The following is a 16,068-nucleotide window of genomic DNA, read 5'->3' on the forward strand; positions in this document are numbered from 1 at the left end:
TACACACACGGCTCCGCTCCGTACACCTTGCACACACGGCTCCGCTCCGTATACCTCGTACACACATGGCTCCGCTCCGTACACCTCGTACACACACGGCTCCGCTCCGCACACCTTGCACACACGGCTCCGCTCCGTATACCTCGTACACACATGGCTCCGCTCCGTACACCTCGTACACACACGGCTCCGCTCCGTACACCTTGCACACATGGCTCCGCTCCGTATACCTCGTACACACATGGCTCCGCTCCGTACACCTCGTACACACACGGCTCCGCTCCGCACACCTTGCACACACGGCTCCGCTTCGTATACCTCGTACACACATGGCTCCGCTCCGTACACCTCGTACACACACGGCTCCGCTCCGTACACCTTGCACACATGGCTCCGCTCCGTATACCTCGTACACACATGGCTCCGCTCCATACACCTCGTACACACACGGCTCCGCTCCGTACACCTTGCACACACGGCTCCGCTCCGTACACCTTGCACCGTACTCCGTGTACGGAGCGGAGCCGTGTGTATGAGGTATACGGAGCGGAGCCGTGTGTGCAAGGTGTACGGAGCGGAGCCGTGTGTGTACGAGGTGTACGGAGCGTAGCCGTGTGTGTACGAGGTGTACGGAGCGTAGCCGTGTGTGTACGAGGTGTACGGAGCGTAGCCGTGTGTGTACGAGGTGTACGGAGCGTAGCCGTGTGTGTACGAGGTGTACGGATCGGAGCCATGTGTGTACGAGGTATACGGAGCGGAGCCGTGTGTGCAAGGTGTACGGAGCGGAGCTGGGTGTGTACGAGGTGTACGGAGGGGAGCCGCATGTGCAATGTGTACGGAGCTCAGCCGCGTGTGTAGGAGTAACTATGTGTGGCCATTATACTGTAGGCAATATCATGTGTGGCCAATTGTACAGTATGGAGCATCATGTGTGGCCATTGTACAGTATAGAGCACTATGTGTGGCCATTGTACAGTATGGACAGGGGCGTAACTACCGCAGTTGCAGCGGTCGCCATTGCGACCGGGCCCGGCAGGTCAGGGGCCCGGGGCCGGCAGGTCAGAGCAGGGCCGGACTGGCCATCGGGCACTTCTGGCAAATGCCAGAAGAGCCGGTGCCAGTCATGGGCTGCTCGATCCGCCTCCCCCCGCCACCAACTAACCCCCCCCGCCGTCGCATTCAACTATACCGGCGTCTATGATCTCCGTACACCTCGTACACACACGGCTCCGCTCCGTACACCTTGCACACACGGCTCCGCTCCGTATACCTCGTACACACATGGCTCCGCTCCGTACACCTCGTACACACATGGCTCCGCTCCGTACACCTCGTACACACACTGCTCCGCTCCGTACACCTCGTACACACACGGCTCCGCTCCGTACACCTCGTACACACACTGCTCCGCTCCGTACACCTCATACACACACTGCTCCGCTCCGTACACCTCATACACACCCGGCTCCGCTCTGTACACCTCATACACACACTGCTCCGCTCCGTACACCTCATACACACACGGCTCCGCTCTGTACACCTCATACACACACTGCTCTGCTACATCCACACAAACCCCTCCTGACCTCACACAAAAGCTTACCCTCCTCCAGCATGATGACAACCAGCACTGCACTACTGTCCTGCACTACACGGAAGCCCTTGATCATGTGACTCCGACTCCTCCCCTCCTGTGACCTCATCCTAGGTCCTGTGCGCACAGAGCAGCTGCAGCCATAGTTGTGGTGTGCGGCTCTCTGCGGTGGAGGGGCTCTGCTGCCGTGACAAGTGCTGTCCCACCCGTGATCGCGCATGCACTGAGAGAGTGCACGCGCACCAGGGCCTGTAAAGAAGGTTTATAAAGGGCTGGCGGCCCATTTTGTAGCTCAGAGTTCTTAGGGGCCCCTAAGCACTGCGGGCCCCGTCGCAATTGCGACCCCTGCGACCGCGGTAGTTACGCCCCTGCTTGGGGTATAACCTATATGGGGACCCTTGAACCAGTATGGGACACCAGCTAGAGACACAAGAGAGAGATGGATGTTGTTTCAAGGAGACCAGTTAGAGTATTAAGGTCTATCTAGATCTAGATGATAAGACAGGAGCTACAGAACAATAGAGAGTGATATGGGGACATACCGTAGTAGAGGTGCGTCACTAAGTTATGCTCGTACGTCCTGGATAGGCATGGGCCAGTTATGGCACGTATAACCTGGTAAGGTTGATGGATGCAAATTACAATCAAATAACCGCAGTATGATGTATTTATAAATGTGCGGAGGCAGTATCCAGTACTTGTGGTGAGTTACAGTCCAATGTTATGGGGATAAGGTGTACTAGAGAACTGTGATAAGAGTAATGTGAGTAATATAGTAACCAAAGTTTGAAGTCCAGCTAATGCTGATGTCACAGTGGGGATGTTAAAAACTATAAACTCATATATATAGATAATGTAGCCCAACTCAGATTTCAGGTGTTAGAAAGGGTCCCTAGACCAAGAAGGGGTGGTAACCATATCCAAATGTTGAAACAGCGGGAAACATATTGGATCTACACCCTTGACACACTTCACCCCAAAGGCCTTAACCGTGATATAGATTGGTTAGTATAATATCTTGTCTTTTCTCCATAGATGAACTAATTCTTCTTAATCTACGTATCTCTGTGACACACTATGATTGGGTAAGATTGAACTTCAGAACACCTTTTCACCTCCCCCCTTCTTTTTCCGTTCTTTTTTCTTTCTCCCCCCTTCTTGTTCTATGGTTTGGACTCCTACATTGTTATATTACTTTTATGATTTATTACATTTAATTTGTTTCATTTACTCAGTATTTCATCCAAATTATTACTTTTATGATTTATTACATTTTATTTGTTTCATTTACTCAGTGTTTCATCCATGTTTACCATCGAAATTAGTCCAACTACTTTTTCAGCTTTTTTGAGTCATTTATTGTTTCATTATTTGCTTATTTTTATTTATGTCAAATTATTTTTTCATTGGAATGTATATTACTTTTATGATTTAACTTACTGCATTTATTTTTGTTTCATTTATCCATAACCACCATTGGAATTACCCCAACGACTGTTTCATATTATTGATGTATTATGTTCTTTTATTGCTGCATTTGAATGCTTGATGTACAAATGACTCAATTGACCATGCCCCAGATATATATCCATGCTTTTGCTATTTCTTTTGTATACTCCTATAAAGAGGCATTCAATATTAGTCCCCTAATTTTTAGGGCCACCCCCTCAACAAGCTCTATGTTTCTCTTTCTCTTCCCTCTTTCTCTTCTCTGCGAAGTACTAACATTACCATGGTCACCACAACATAAGCAGGCCCGCCTACCGCACACTGCGCATGCGCCCACGCTCCTCATCTCTATAGCTCGGTTTGAGCTTACTGCGCAAGCGCCGGCGTTTACCGGCAACACCTGATGCACAAGCATGGATATGACTCCACAGCGCAGGCGCCTGCTGGTTACCCACTTCCGGTCACCGGACCTACGAGCGCTATAAACAAGCGCTCAGCCTGTGTCCCCCCAGGCTTCCCACTGCTAAGGCACGGTTGTGCCAGCCCTTCCACTCCACCACCTACGTACGATTCCGGATCCGGCCACCATGTAAGTACATGTTGGTGTCACAAGTAACCATTACCTAAGGTCTCACTATATTGATCACCATACGCTCTACTTTATTCCAGTGGCACGCATATATATTCCAGGCTCATGCAGCCCTGCCACCACGTCTAACCAAAGGGGGCGCACTTACTATCTAGGTCTGTGCAGCCCTAACCTAAGGGTAACTATATCCTCTATCCTATATCCTCTAACTTGCGCTTACCACATAACGCACCATCTATATATATATGAGTTTATAGTTTTTAACATCCCCACTGTGACCTCAGCATTAGCTGGACTTCAAACTTTGGTTACTATATTACTCACATTACTCTTATCACAGTTCTCTAGTACACCTTATCCCCATAACATTGGACTGTAACTCACCACAAGTACTGGATACTGCCTCCGCACATTTATAAATACATCATACTGCGGTTATTTGATTGTAATTTGCATCCATCACCCTTACCAGGTTATACGTGCCATAACTGGCCCATGCCTATCCAGGACGTACGAGCATAACTTAGTGACGCACCTCTACTACGGTATGTCCCCATATCACTCTCTATTGTTCTGTAGCTCCTGTCTTATCATCTAGATCTAGATAGACCTTAATACTCTAACTGGTCTCCTTGTAACAACATCCATCTCTCTCTTGTGTCTCTAGCTGGTGTCCCATACTGGTTCAAGGGTCCCCATATAGGTTATACCCCAAGTCACTAGTCTTTCTGACATGACTTCAATCCCTCATTATGCCTATTATGCCATATATGGCTGCTTTTGTAAATATTGTATATAGTGTATATAATGTAAATCTTATGTATATCTGTTTTCATTTTTTCTAGCGACACAGTGATCAAGGCCACAGAGTGGCCGAAACGTCTTGTACTTGTCGCCTTTTCACGTGCAATAAACGCATTTTTTCTTGAAGCATAAATTTTGTCGCAAAGGGTGCAGTGATTATAGACTTGTACGTATTGATGGGATTATTTCTCGTTCACTAGCACCTTACTTCCCTCAGTCGTGTGCTAGCCATCTCTATACTTTAGATATGTTTAGTGGCTGTGAACTCGTAATGACCTGGAGAATCATAATGGCAGATCAGATTTAGCATTTAATGAACATAGTAAAAAAGCCAAACAAAAAACTCGCATGGGATTGCACTTTTTTTTGCAATTTTACCGCACTTTGAATTTTGCTCACATTTTCCAGTACACAAAATTTAAAACCAATTGTGTCGTTCAAAAGTACAACTTGTTTCGCAAAAAACAAGTCCGCACATGGCCATATTGACAAAAAAATTAAAAAGTTATGGCTCTGGGAAGAAGGGGAGCAATTTTTTTAAATTATTATGATTTACTGAGATAATGACTTTTAAGTTTTCATTGGCTGTAAGCCATAATCATCAACAGTAAGGCTGCCGTCACACTATCAGTATTTGGTCAGTATTTTACATCAGTATGTGTAAGCCAAAACCAGGAGGGGGTGATAAATGCAGAAGTGGTGCATATGTTTCTGTTATACTTTTCCTCTATTTGTCCCATTCGTGGTTTTGGCTTACAAATGCTGAAGTAAAATACTGACCAAATACTGCTAGTGTGACGGCAGCCTAACAGAAATAAACACTTGAAATAGATCACTCTGTTTGTAACGACTCTACATAATATATGAGTTTCACTTTTTGTATTGAAGAACTGAAATAAATTACCTTTTTGATGATATTCTAATTTTGTGAGAAGCACCTGTAGTATATCTCGACTTCAGCAAAGCATTTGATAAAGTATTTCATACTATCCTTATTGGAAAAAAACTTTTATTTGTATTATTAAAATACCGTTAGGACCCATTACTAATAAATCAGGATATCCGAAAGTCGTACAAAATATGAAGTCAGGTAAGTATCATAAAGTTATCAATCAAAATTATAAGAAATTTTCTAAGGGAGTATAAAGTGTCTTACCTTTAGAAGTTCGAGAGAGAGATTTTCCAGATCCAACGCTCAAGTCTCCATTATTTTCAATGGGATTCGGGTACAGTTCTGGTACCTGAACCAAACTTTGGACTACAGTTAAGGTCAGGTACCAGAACCCGAACTACCACGGATCTACTCATCCCTAGATTCTAACATGAGAAGCATAACTAAGACCATTCAGAACTGCAAAAGTAAACACCTCTACTGAAAAATAGATTTAAACATATAAAAAATACAGTACAAGAAATCCATACAAGGTTTTGAACCAAAAGGAAAAATGGGTAGGACAGTTACAGGTCCCAAAGGATGGCACACTGCAGATGGGCATGCATGAAGAAATGATTAGTAAGTAAGTGAAGTGCATATAAATAAAAAGAAGGTGCAATAATCAAAGGTGAGTGATACCAGCAATAAAGATAAGGTACAACTATATGCATAGTGGTGCCAGCTACAGGGGGGGGGGGGGGAGTATTTAGTCAGCCACCAATTGTGCAAGGATGAGAGAGGCCTGTAATTGACATCATAGGTAAACCACAACTATCAGAGTCAAAATGAGAAAACAAATCCAGAAAATCACCTTGTCTATTTTGGCAAGATTTATTTTGCAAATTATGGTGGAAAATAAGTATTTGGTCACCTAAAAACATGCAAGATTTCTGGCTCACAAAGACCTGCAACTTTTTCTTTAAGAGGCTCCTCTGTCCTCCACTCATTACCTGTAGTAATGGCACCTGCTTGAACTTGTTATCAGTATAAAAGATACCTGTCCACAACCTCAAACAGTCACAGTACAAACTCCACTATGGGGAAGACCAAAGAGCTGTCAAAGGACACCAGAAACACAATTGGAGCCCTGTACCAGGCTGGGAAAACTGACTCTGCAATTGGCAAGCAGCTTGGTGTGATGAAATCATCTGTGGAAGCAATAATAAGAAAATGGAAAACATACAAGACCACTGATAATCTCCCTCGATCTGGGGCTCCACGCAAGATCTCACCCCGTGGGGTCAAAATAATCACAAGATCGGTGAGCAAATATCCCAGAACCACACGGGGAGGACCTAGTGAATGACCTGCATAGAGCTGTGACCACTGTAACAAAGGCTACGATCAGTGACACACTACACCGCCAGGGACTCAGATCTTACAGTGCCAGAAGTGTCCCCCTGGTTAAGCCCGTATATGTCCGGGCCTGTCTGAAGTTTGCTAGAGAACATTTGGATTATTAAGAAGAGTATTGGGAGAATGTTATATGGTCTGATGAAACCAAAGTAGAACTGTTTGCTAGAAACAAAACTCGGAGACAGAATGCTGAGTTGCATCCAAAGTACACCATAGCTACTGTGAAGCATGGGGGTGGCAACATCTTGCTTTGGAGCTGTTTCTCCACAAAGGGACCAGGATGACTGATCCGTGTACATAAAAGAATGAATGGGGCCATGTATCGTAAGATTTTGAGTGCAAGCCTCCTTCCATCAGTAAGGGCATTGAAGATGAAACATGGATGGGTCTTTCAGCATAATGATCCCAAGCACACCACCATTGCAACGAAGGACTGGCTTCGTCAGAAGCATATGAAGGTCCTGGAGTGGCCTAACCAGTCTCCAGATCTCAACCCCATAGAAAACCTTTGGAGGGAGTTGAAAGTCTGTGTTGCCCAGCGACAGGCCCAAAACATCACTGCTGTAGAGGAGATCTCTATGGCCAACATGCCACCAACAGTGTATGCCCACCTTGTGAAGACTTACAGAAAACTTTTGACCTCTGTCATTGCCAACAAAGGATATATAACAAAATATTGAGATGAACTTTTGTTAATGATCAAATACTTATTTTCCACCATAATTTGCACTGTGCACTGTCCAATGTCTACTGTCGAAGTGGTCCAATCTTTCAGCCCCTCCAGTACTATCTCCACTCCACACTACCTTAATTTATAATTTTGTTAATTTTGTTATAAATAAAAAAAATTTTTTTATAAAAAGCTTTATTGTTTTTCATTTATTTAATGATAAGTTCCAATACTTTGGGTAAAACAAGGTCCAATACTTTGGGTAAAACAAGGTCCAATACTTTGGGTAAAACAAGGTCCAATACATAGGGTAACAAGATCCAAGACAAAGCTATCAAACTATCACATCCTGCCAGTGTACTCTTCCTTGAGGTGAAATAAAGTATTCAGAAAATTTGTCCCTCATTTATGAAACTGCCACAGGACTTCGGAAAGTAACATTATGATAATCATTCAAGGAGGTTTCAACGAAGTTGTCATCCATGGCAATCTGTTCCTTGCATATTATGAAATTGCGCAGGACCACGCAACCTTTCACCATCTCATCCACAGTTTCAGTCTTCAGATTAATAGCAGTCAAGAGAACTTGCCATTTGGATGTTAGAATTCCAAAAGCACACTCGACCATTCTTCATGCTCGTGTTAAGCGGTAATTGAAAACTCTTTTTGTTGGCGTCAATCCTCTACTTACGTAGGGTTTCTGCAGGTGTTCCGAGAGTTGGAACGCTTCATCTCCAACACATACAAATGGCATTGGTGGCCCAGGGGTTTCAGGAAGCGGTCTTGGTGGTGGAAATTGGAAGGTGTTTCCATATAAATGACACCCCATTGCAGACACTTTAAAAACTTGAGCATCATTGGAGCAGCCATAGGACCCACTATTGACTGCTATAAACTTGTATTATGCATCTGCAATGGCCATGAGAACGATGGAGAAATATTTCTTGTAGTTGAAATATTCAAAGCCAGATGCAGCAGGTTTGATGATAAGAATATGTTTCCCGTCCTCTGCACCCAAGCAATTGGGAAACTGACAAATTTTTGGGAAGTTTTCCGCAATGTCGAACCAACTCGCCGTTGTGGAATGTGGTATAAATTCTTCATGTAAACAGTCCCACAATGCGCGGCAAGTGTATTTAACAATCCCCAATATGGTGGAAATCTCGAGTCTGAATTCAAAATGGAGTGAGGAAAGGGATATGCCAGCTGCAAGAAATCTGTTAAATAAGGAAAGGCAATAATTAATACAAACTACCAGCAACAACATTACAGTTATAAGTCAGCTTTAAGGAGGAGATACAATAAAAATGGCTTACCGTAGAGTCACCATCAGATGCTCCGCCAGTGAAACTGAGAAGTGGCAATACGTGTCATTTCTCTGGATGATGTGTCCAATACATTCCACCAAAAAAATCGAAGTTCTCCACTTTCATGCGAACGTAGTTACCAAACTTCTCGCATTATGCGCTGTCTCTTGCTCTCGTTACAGAGCAATCGCTTCCAACCGATTCACCTCAAAAATGAAATCCACATAAATCTTCACAATGTTTGCCATCACACCTGCCATCTTTGTCACTTGTGCTACAGCCTGTCAAAGATGGGCTGTAGAAACACTGTATATATAGGTTTTCATTAGGCAATAACGTTTGGGAGCCTCCCATGGGTGTTTTTAAAAAAACAGATCTGTCGTAAAACGGATAAAAGAACGGAAGAAACGGATGAAAAACTGATGCGACGGATCCGTTTTGCTGGATCCGCTAGTCGGATCCAGTGAAAAATCGGATCCGTCCCATCAGTTTTTCACAATCTACGACAGATCCGTCAATCCGTCGAGCCAACAGATTGTGACTGACGGCAAAAAAATGATGCGTGACAGGGGAATAAGCAACGTTCCAGTAATTTAGAGTAAATGCATGCCTTTGTTGCAGAAAAACAATTTCCTGTTTTTTTCAGAAATTCCCTGCTGATTTTTTTTATGACAATGAGTCACAACTGCAGCAGGGCTGGCACTGCATTAAAGCTTTGTGGCCTTCTCTCTCTCCGCCTGTCACCAGCCTCCAGGCACTGACTAACAGATCACTATTGTCTGAGAGAACTGCCTCCCGCACCTGAGATTTTGTGTACCTGCCGTCATTCCCTAAGATAGCGCATGAACAGATCTATGGTCCAGCTATAATAACATCATCAGGACCTTACTATGCATGTTCTGCCCAATGAGAATTACGATGCATGTGTAAGATCTCAGGTGATGGGACTTGTCAGTCAGTGACTGGAGGCCTGGGCCAGGAAGGGAAAGAGGGAGAGAGGCAGAAGAGCTGTAAGTGCAATGCCCATTTTGATACACATTACCATAAAAATTTAGTAAGGGATTTATAAACAGAAAATCACTTTTCTACAACAAAGGGGTGCAATTATTCTACATTACATCAACTTTACTTAGATGACATTAGATTGGAGTAGAAAAGCTGCTGGCAGGTTCCCTTTAAACGGTTATTTGTCTTGCTCTCCCACCTTTAGGTGAACACTTACCTCACTGTCTGCCTCTTTCCAAATGATGCCGCAACACCTTGAAACTCTAAGCAGCAAATCTTTACAACCTTTTTGTGTGCTTTTGACGGAAAAAGTCTCTGTGCCAAAGTCTGGATCCAGTTTCTCTAAATCAACTAGATATTTAATTTTGATGAGGGGAACACAAAGTGTGCATGCACGCATCTTCTTTAAGGAATTTTGAACATTCCTACGTAATCTCTTGCGGGAGAAGAAGTTCAAGTTCACAATGCTTTGCCGTAGACTTTGTGGGACACAATGCTTGTAGCTATACAAACAAGAACAATATATTATTAGAAGACTATGAAAAGCCAGGTTTCATAAGATGATGACATAGTTGCTAAAGCTTACAAAGTTTTGATATTTAGACAATCAAAGCATACTGCTGACTAGCTTCTGAACAGACAAAATGTTAGGCTATGTGCACACGTTGCAGATTTGCAGCGTTTTTTCTGTGCGGAATTGCACTAAAGCAATGTTAATTAATGGGAATCCATTACTGGTGTGCACATGCTGCAGAAAATTCTGTCTGATTCACAGCGTTTTATTTTCCGCAGCATGTCAACTCTTTTTGCGGATCTGCAGTGTTTATGCACCCACTGACTTACATTGAGTCAGTCAAATCCGCAGCCAAATCGCAGGTGTAAAAATGTTTGTGGATTTGCTGTGGATTGGCGTGCCCAAAACACTGCAGATAGGAAATGATGTCAGAAGGAGGAAGAGTGTGTGAGTGGAGAATATGTGTGTTGGCAGAGAATATGTGTGAGCGGAGAATATGTGCGTATCTGCTTGTGTCTGTCTGTGGGTATCTGTGTGTCCATCTGCAGGTGTCTGTATCTTTCTGTGGGTGTGTGTGTGTGTGTGTGTGTGAGTCCGTCTGTGGGTGTTTGTGTGTGCATCTGTCTGCGGGTGTCTGTGTTTGTCTGCGGCTGTGTGTGTGTGTCGGTCTGAGGGTGTTTGTGTGTGCATCTGTCTGTGGGTGTCTGCGGGTGTATATGTGTCTATCTGGGGGTGTCTGTGTGTTTGTACCCAGGCGTTGTTTGATGGGACTACTACTCCCATCCGGCTATGTCTGCTGTCACATATAATAGTGACCACATGAGCCGATGATGGGAGAGTATTCCCATCATCCAGCGCCTGTGTTCAATTGTAAAAAAAATTAAAACATTTACATATTTACATAAACAATACATACTCACCAAACATCTAAACCTCGAAGCCCGCATCTCCTGCAAGCAATCAAAAATAATAAACCAACATATACTTACCTTTTGCCATTGTCCGTTTAATAACGAGTGTCCCACGACAATTTTACATGTAGAACAGTCACATCGGGAGATGTGACCGCTCTACACGGCCTCCGGCGATACACTGACAGGAGGTAATACCTCCCGCAGTGTATCACTGAGTTGCCGCGAGAGATTGCTCTCAATTGCGGCACTGTAGCGGCACTGTAACGGTGCCGTGACAGCACTGGAGCTTATGAACTCCGGTGAACTCTCAATGACACTGTCAGTGTATCGCCTGAGGCCGGATAAAGCAGTCACATCTCTCAATGTGACTGTTCTACACGTGAGATCGTCGTGGGACACTCGGTAATGGACAAAGTCAGACAGGGAGTATTATATGTTGGTTTATTATTTTATTTTTGTTGCAGGAGATAAGGGTGTTCAGTAAGTATGGTAAATAAAGATTCAATAAAGGAGTCTGTGTGATTATTTAAAATACAGGACTTTATTCTGGCTGTGTCTTTATTTACCATGTAAGTATGGGGTTAGTAATGGATATGTGTCTTATACATGCCTCTCCATTACTAACCTGTGGGCTTGATGTCATTAGACAATATGAACCCCACTTGCCACCGCTACAGGTCAAGTTGGAAGAGCGAATCTAAGTGCCAGAATTGGTGCATCTGTAAGATGAGAACTGATGTTTTTAGCCTGGATGGTGCCAATATCCATGGCCCCTACCTAGGCTATTAATATCAACCCACAGCTCTCTGAGTAGCCTTTGCTGGTTCGATTTTATAGGGGGACCCCATGTTAATTTTTTTCTGGGGTTCCCCTGTAAACTAGCCAGTAAAGGCTAAGCAAACAGCTGTGAGCTGAAATTAATAGCCTGGGAATCTTTATGGCCATTGGCTCCTTCCCAGAATATTAACATTTGCACACAGCCATTAGCTTTCCCTCTGCTGGTTATTAAAATTATGTGGGAGCCCACCCATTTTTTTTTTAATAAACAGATATTGCATTTCATGCAGATTTCTAACAGTTTCTTTTTTGTTATAGCTATGTAGGTTAATTATGTTAATGCTGGCTGAAGAGGTTGAACAATGAAATGACATCTCAATTCTTTTTTTAATAATATATCTTTATTAGCTCTGTGGATTTACAAAAACGCATGAAAATCCACATAAAAACAATGTGGATTTTCAACTGCGCAGAATTTTACATAAGCAAATCTGCAACATGCACACATAGCCTTATGGTTGTATTCAGTATTTATAAGTGACCTTTTATTGTTAAAAAGAATACTTAAATCATTGGATGCATGTTCTAACAGCTTTCCTCCACCTAATTACCACAAATTTTAGTGACAACAAGCTCTCTATAATCGTATATGCACACGTTGCGGTTTTGACGCTGCGGATCTGCAGCTGTTTTCCATGAGTTTACAGTACCATGTAAACCTATGGAAAACAAAATCCGCAGTGCACATGCTGCGGACAAAAACACGCGGAAACGCTGCATTGTTTATTCCGCAGCATGTTCATTCTTTGTGCAGATTCCGCAGCGGTTTACACCTGCTCCATAATAGGAATCCCCAGGTGTAAAACCGCAGGTGGAATCCGCACAAAAAAACCGCATAAAATCCGCAGTAAATCTGCAGGTAAAATGCAGTGCTTTTTACCTGCGGATTTCTCAAAACAGGTGTGGAAAAATCCTCAGAGGTTCCATCTACGTGTGCACATACCCTAAGAATAAAAGATGCAATAGTTTGGTGACAAAGGACTATCAATGGTACAAGAAGTAGGAAGTTGGTGCCCTACCATTGTAGAAGCCTTCATTCACACATCTGTGTTGCTATCTTAGTAATATTCTTTTTTTTGTGGACACCACAGTGACCCATTGACTTTCACTGATGAATATGTAGCGCCCCCACTGCCGCAGGGCCGAGGGGTACCCGGTACCGGGCCTCTGAGTCTCTGCTCTCGGGTTGTCACGGTGGCTAGACCTGGTCCGTGACCCTGCTGAGGGGTGTAGTGCCGGTCGCAGTCAATAATGAGGACACCAGGTTGCAGTCTCTTTACCTCTTTACTGAAGGTCTCAAAGTCCTCAATCCGGAATACTGTTAACCAGGCTGCGCAAGTCCGGCCAGTCCGATGGCACCTCCGGAGTTCCCTTTGCAGGTGGAAATCTGTGCCTTCCTTCTAGCGCTATGTGTTGTGGTCCTCCCCTGCTGAGCTTACGGGATAGTCCCCACAACTGTTGTGTCTGTTTCTCGTGTTCCCTCACAACTCGATTAGATGATCTTTTGCTAATCTTCCGTCCCTCCCAGGTGTTATGGTTGGGACGCACCCGTATGACGGGTAGGCTCGGAGCTCTTCCGGGACCCTAGAGTCGCCCCTCTCCACAGGTTGCCCCCTATGTCTGCGTAGGTGATTTAAGTGAGACAGCCCGCCTGTGACTGACTGTCCTGCCGTTGGTTTGAAGTATGGCTTAGAGCTCTGTACCTCCTCGGCGTTCCGGCCGCCGGTTGTTTACGCCTCAGTAGGATGTTGCCTCGATCTTACAGCACGACTCCTACTGGTATTCTCCTTCTTGTTTTGATCTCGTTTCTCACTCAGCACAATAAATCTCGCTTCTTGTCCTTTCTTAGGGCACCGCCGCTATGAAGTGCAGGCGCGGTCCCGTAGCTTTCTCTCTGTTTGCCAGGCCTCTGTCAGGATCCCACCCCTGACAGGGACCCTACCGAATCTTCCCCTGCAAAACCCTCTGCCACAAGGTGTTGCCTGGTTCCAACCCAGTCAGCGTTCTCCCTAACTTCCTGCCTGACCCCCCGTTTTACCAGTATGTGAGGAGTGGCCTAATGAATAGTACCCTTAGCTCCCCCTGGAGGCCCGACTGTGAAATGTATTGGTGTATGTGATACCTGGCCAGATGAACTCCTTCAGTGCCATCAAACGTACCATAGCCCCCCTTAGCGGCGGAGCCACAGTACTGCAACGACCAGGACTCTGGGGCGCTGCAAATACACACATCAGTTTTGAAAATATATTGTTTCCATCCGCGAATCTCAGAGCATGTCTTGTTCTCATCGGTTTTGCAGATCAGACTTGGCCATCAGTATATTGTGATCCGTGAGCAAGGATATACACTCACCGGCCACTTTATTAGGTACACCTGTCCAACTTCTTGTTAACACTTAATTTCTAATCAGCCAATCACATGGCGGCAACTCAGTGCATTTAGGCATGTAGACATGGTCAAGACAATCTCCTGCAGTTCAAACCGAGCATCAGTATGGGGAAGAAAGGTGATTTGAGTGCCTTTGAACGTGGCATGGTTGTTGGTGCCAGAAGGGCTGGTCTGAGTATTTCAGAAACTGCTGATCTACTGGGATTTTCACGCACAACCATCTCTAGGGTTTACAGAGAATGGTCCGAAAAAGAAAAAAAATCCAGTGAGCGGCAGTTCTGTGGGCGGAAATGCCTTGTTGATGCCAGAGGTCAGAGGAGAATGGGCAGACTGGTTCGAGCTGATAGAAAGGCAACAGTGACTCAAATCGCCACCCGTTACAACCAAGGTAGGCCTAAGAGCATCTCTGAACGCACAGTGCGTCGAACTTTGAGGCAGATGGGCTACAGCAGCAGAAGACCACACCGGGTACCACTCCTTTCAGCTAAGAACAGGAAACTGAGGCTACAATTTGTACAAGCTCATCGAAATTGGACAGTAGAAGATTGGAAAAACGTTGCTTGGTCTGATGAGTCTCGATTTCTGCTGCGACATTCGGATGGTAGGGTCAGAATTTGGCGTAAACAACATGAAAGCATGGATCCATCCTGCCTTGTATGGAGCATCTTTGGGATGTGCAGCCGACAAATCTGCGGCAACTGTGTGATGCCATCATGTCAATATGGACCAAAATCTCTGAGGAATGCTTCCAGCACCTTGTTGAATCTATGCCACGAAGAATTGAGGCAGTTCTGAAGGCAAAAGGGGGTCCAACCCGTTACTAGCATGGTGTACCTAATAAAGTGGCCGGTGAGTGTATATGTTCAGCAGAAATTCTAAAGAATTTACCAGCGGTGCTGTATAAAGCTACTGCGTGTACGGATTGGCGGTGGCCATTATTATATACTATTGGTTCATATACATTAGCAGGTTATTATTACTGGAGTCTCTAAATGGTAGCGCCTGCGCAGAGTAATATGTATCACAGGGTATCCTGTTATGATCCCAATGGCAGAGGATCTCAGAGATTACAGCAAAGTCTGCAAACATAAATACCAGCTCATAGGGAAGTGGTAACTTGGCTGACCATATACCTGATCCTAGCACAACAACTAACAGTAGCCGGGGAACGTGCCTACGTTGATTCTAGACGTCTCGCACCAGCCGGAGAACTAACTAACCCTATCAGGGAAAATAAGACCTCTCTTGCCTCCAGAGAAAAGACCCCAAAGTTATAATACAAGCCCCAACAAATAATAACGGTGAGGTAAGAAGAAAAGACAAACGTAAGAATGAACTAGATTTTAGCAAAGAGAGGCCCACTGACTAATAGCAGAAGATAGTAAGATGACTTATATGGTCAGCAAAAAACCCTGCAAAATATCCACGCTAAATATCCAAGAACCCCCGAACTGACTAACGGTGAGGGGGGAGAATATCAGCCCCCTAGAGCTTCCAGCGATATCAGGAATCACATTTTGTACAAGCTGGACAAAAAATATGAACAATGCAAATAAACACAAATAAGAAAGCAGGACTTAGCTTATCTTGCAAAGAACCAGGACCTGAAGACAGGAGCAAACAGAAATGAACTGATTACAACGATGCCAGGCACTGGACTGAGAATCCAGGAAGTTTAAATAGCAACACCCCAGGCCTAACAAACCA

General features: G+C 44.6%; 1 protein-coding gene across 1 annotated transcript in view; it reads right to left on the reverse strand.

The window, feature by feature from the left end:
* JAK3 (Janus kinase 3) overlaps positions 1 to 16,068 on the reverse strand; it is a 712,213-nt gene that overhangs the window by 511,323 nt on the left and 184,822 nt on the right. The window contains exon 6 of the mRNA XM_077253311.1: positions 9,926 to 10,211. Within this exon, the coding sequence (XP_077109426.1) occupies positions 9,926 to 10,211 (286 nt within the window). The remainder of the gene's footprint in view (positions 1 to 9,925; positions 10,212 to 16,068) is intronic.

The sequence above is a fragment of the Ranitomeya variabilis genome, chromosome 1, assembly GCF_051348905.1.
Source record: "Ranitomeya variabilis isolate aRanVar5 chromosome 1, aRanVar5.hap1, whole genome shotgun sequence".
Lineage (NCBI taxonomy): Eukaryota > Metazoa > Chordata > Amphibia > Anura > Dendrobatidae > Ranitomeya > Ranitomeya variabilis.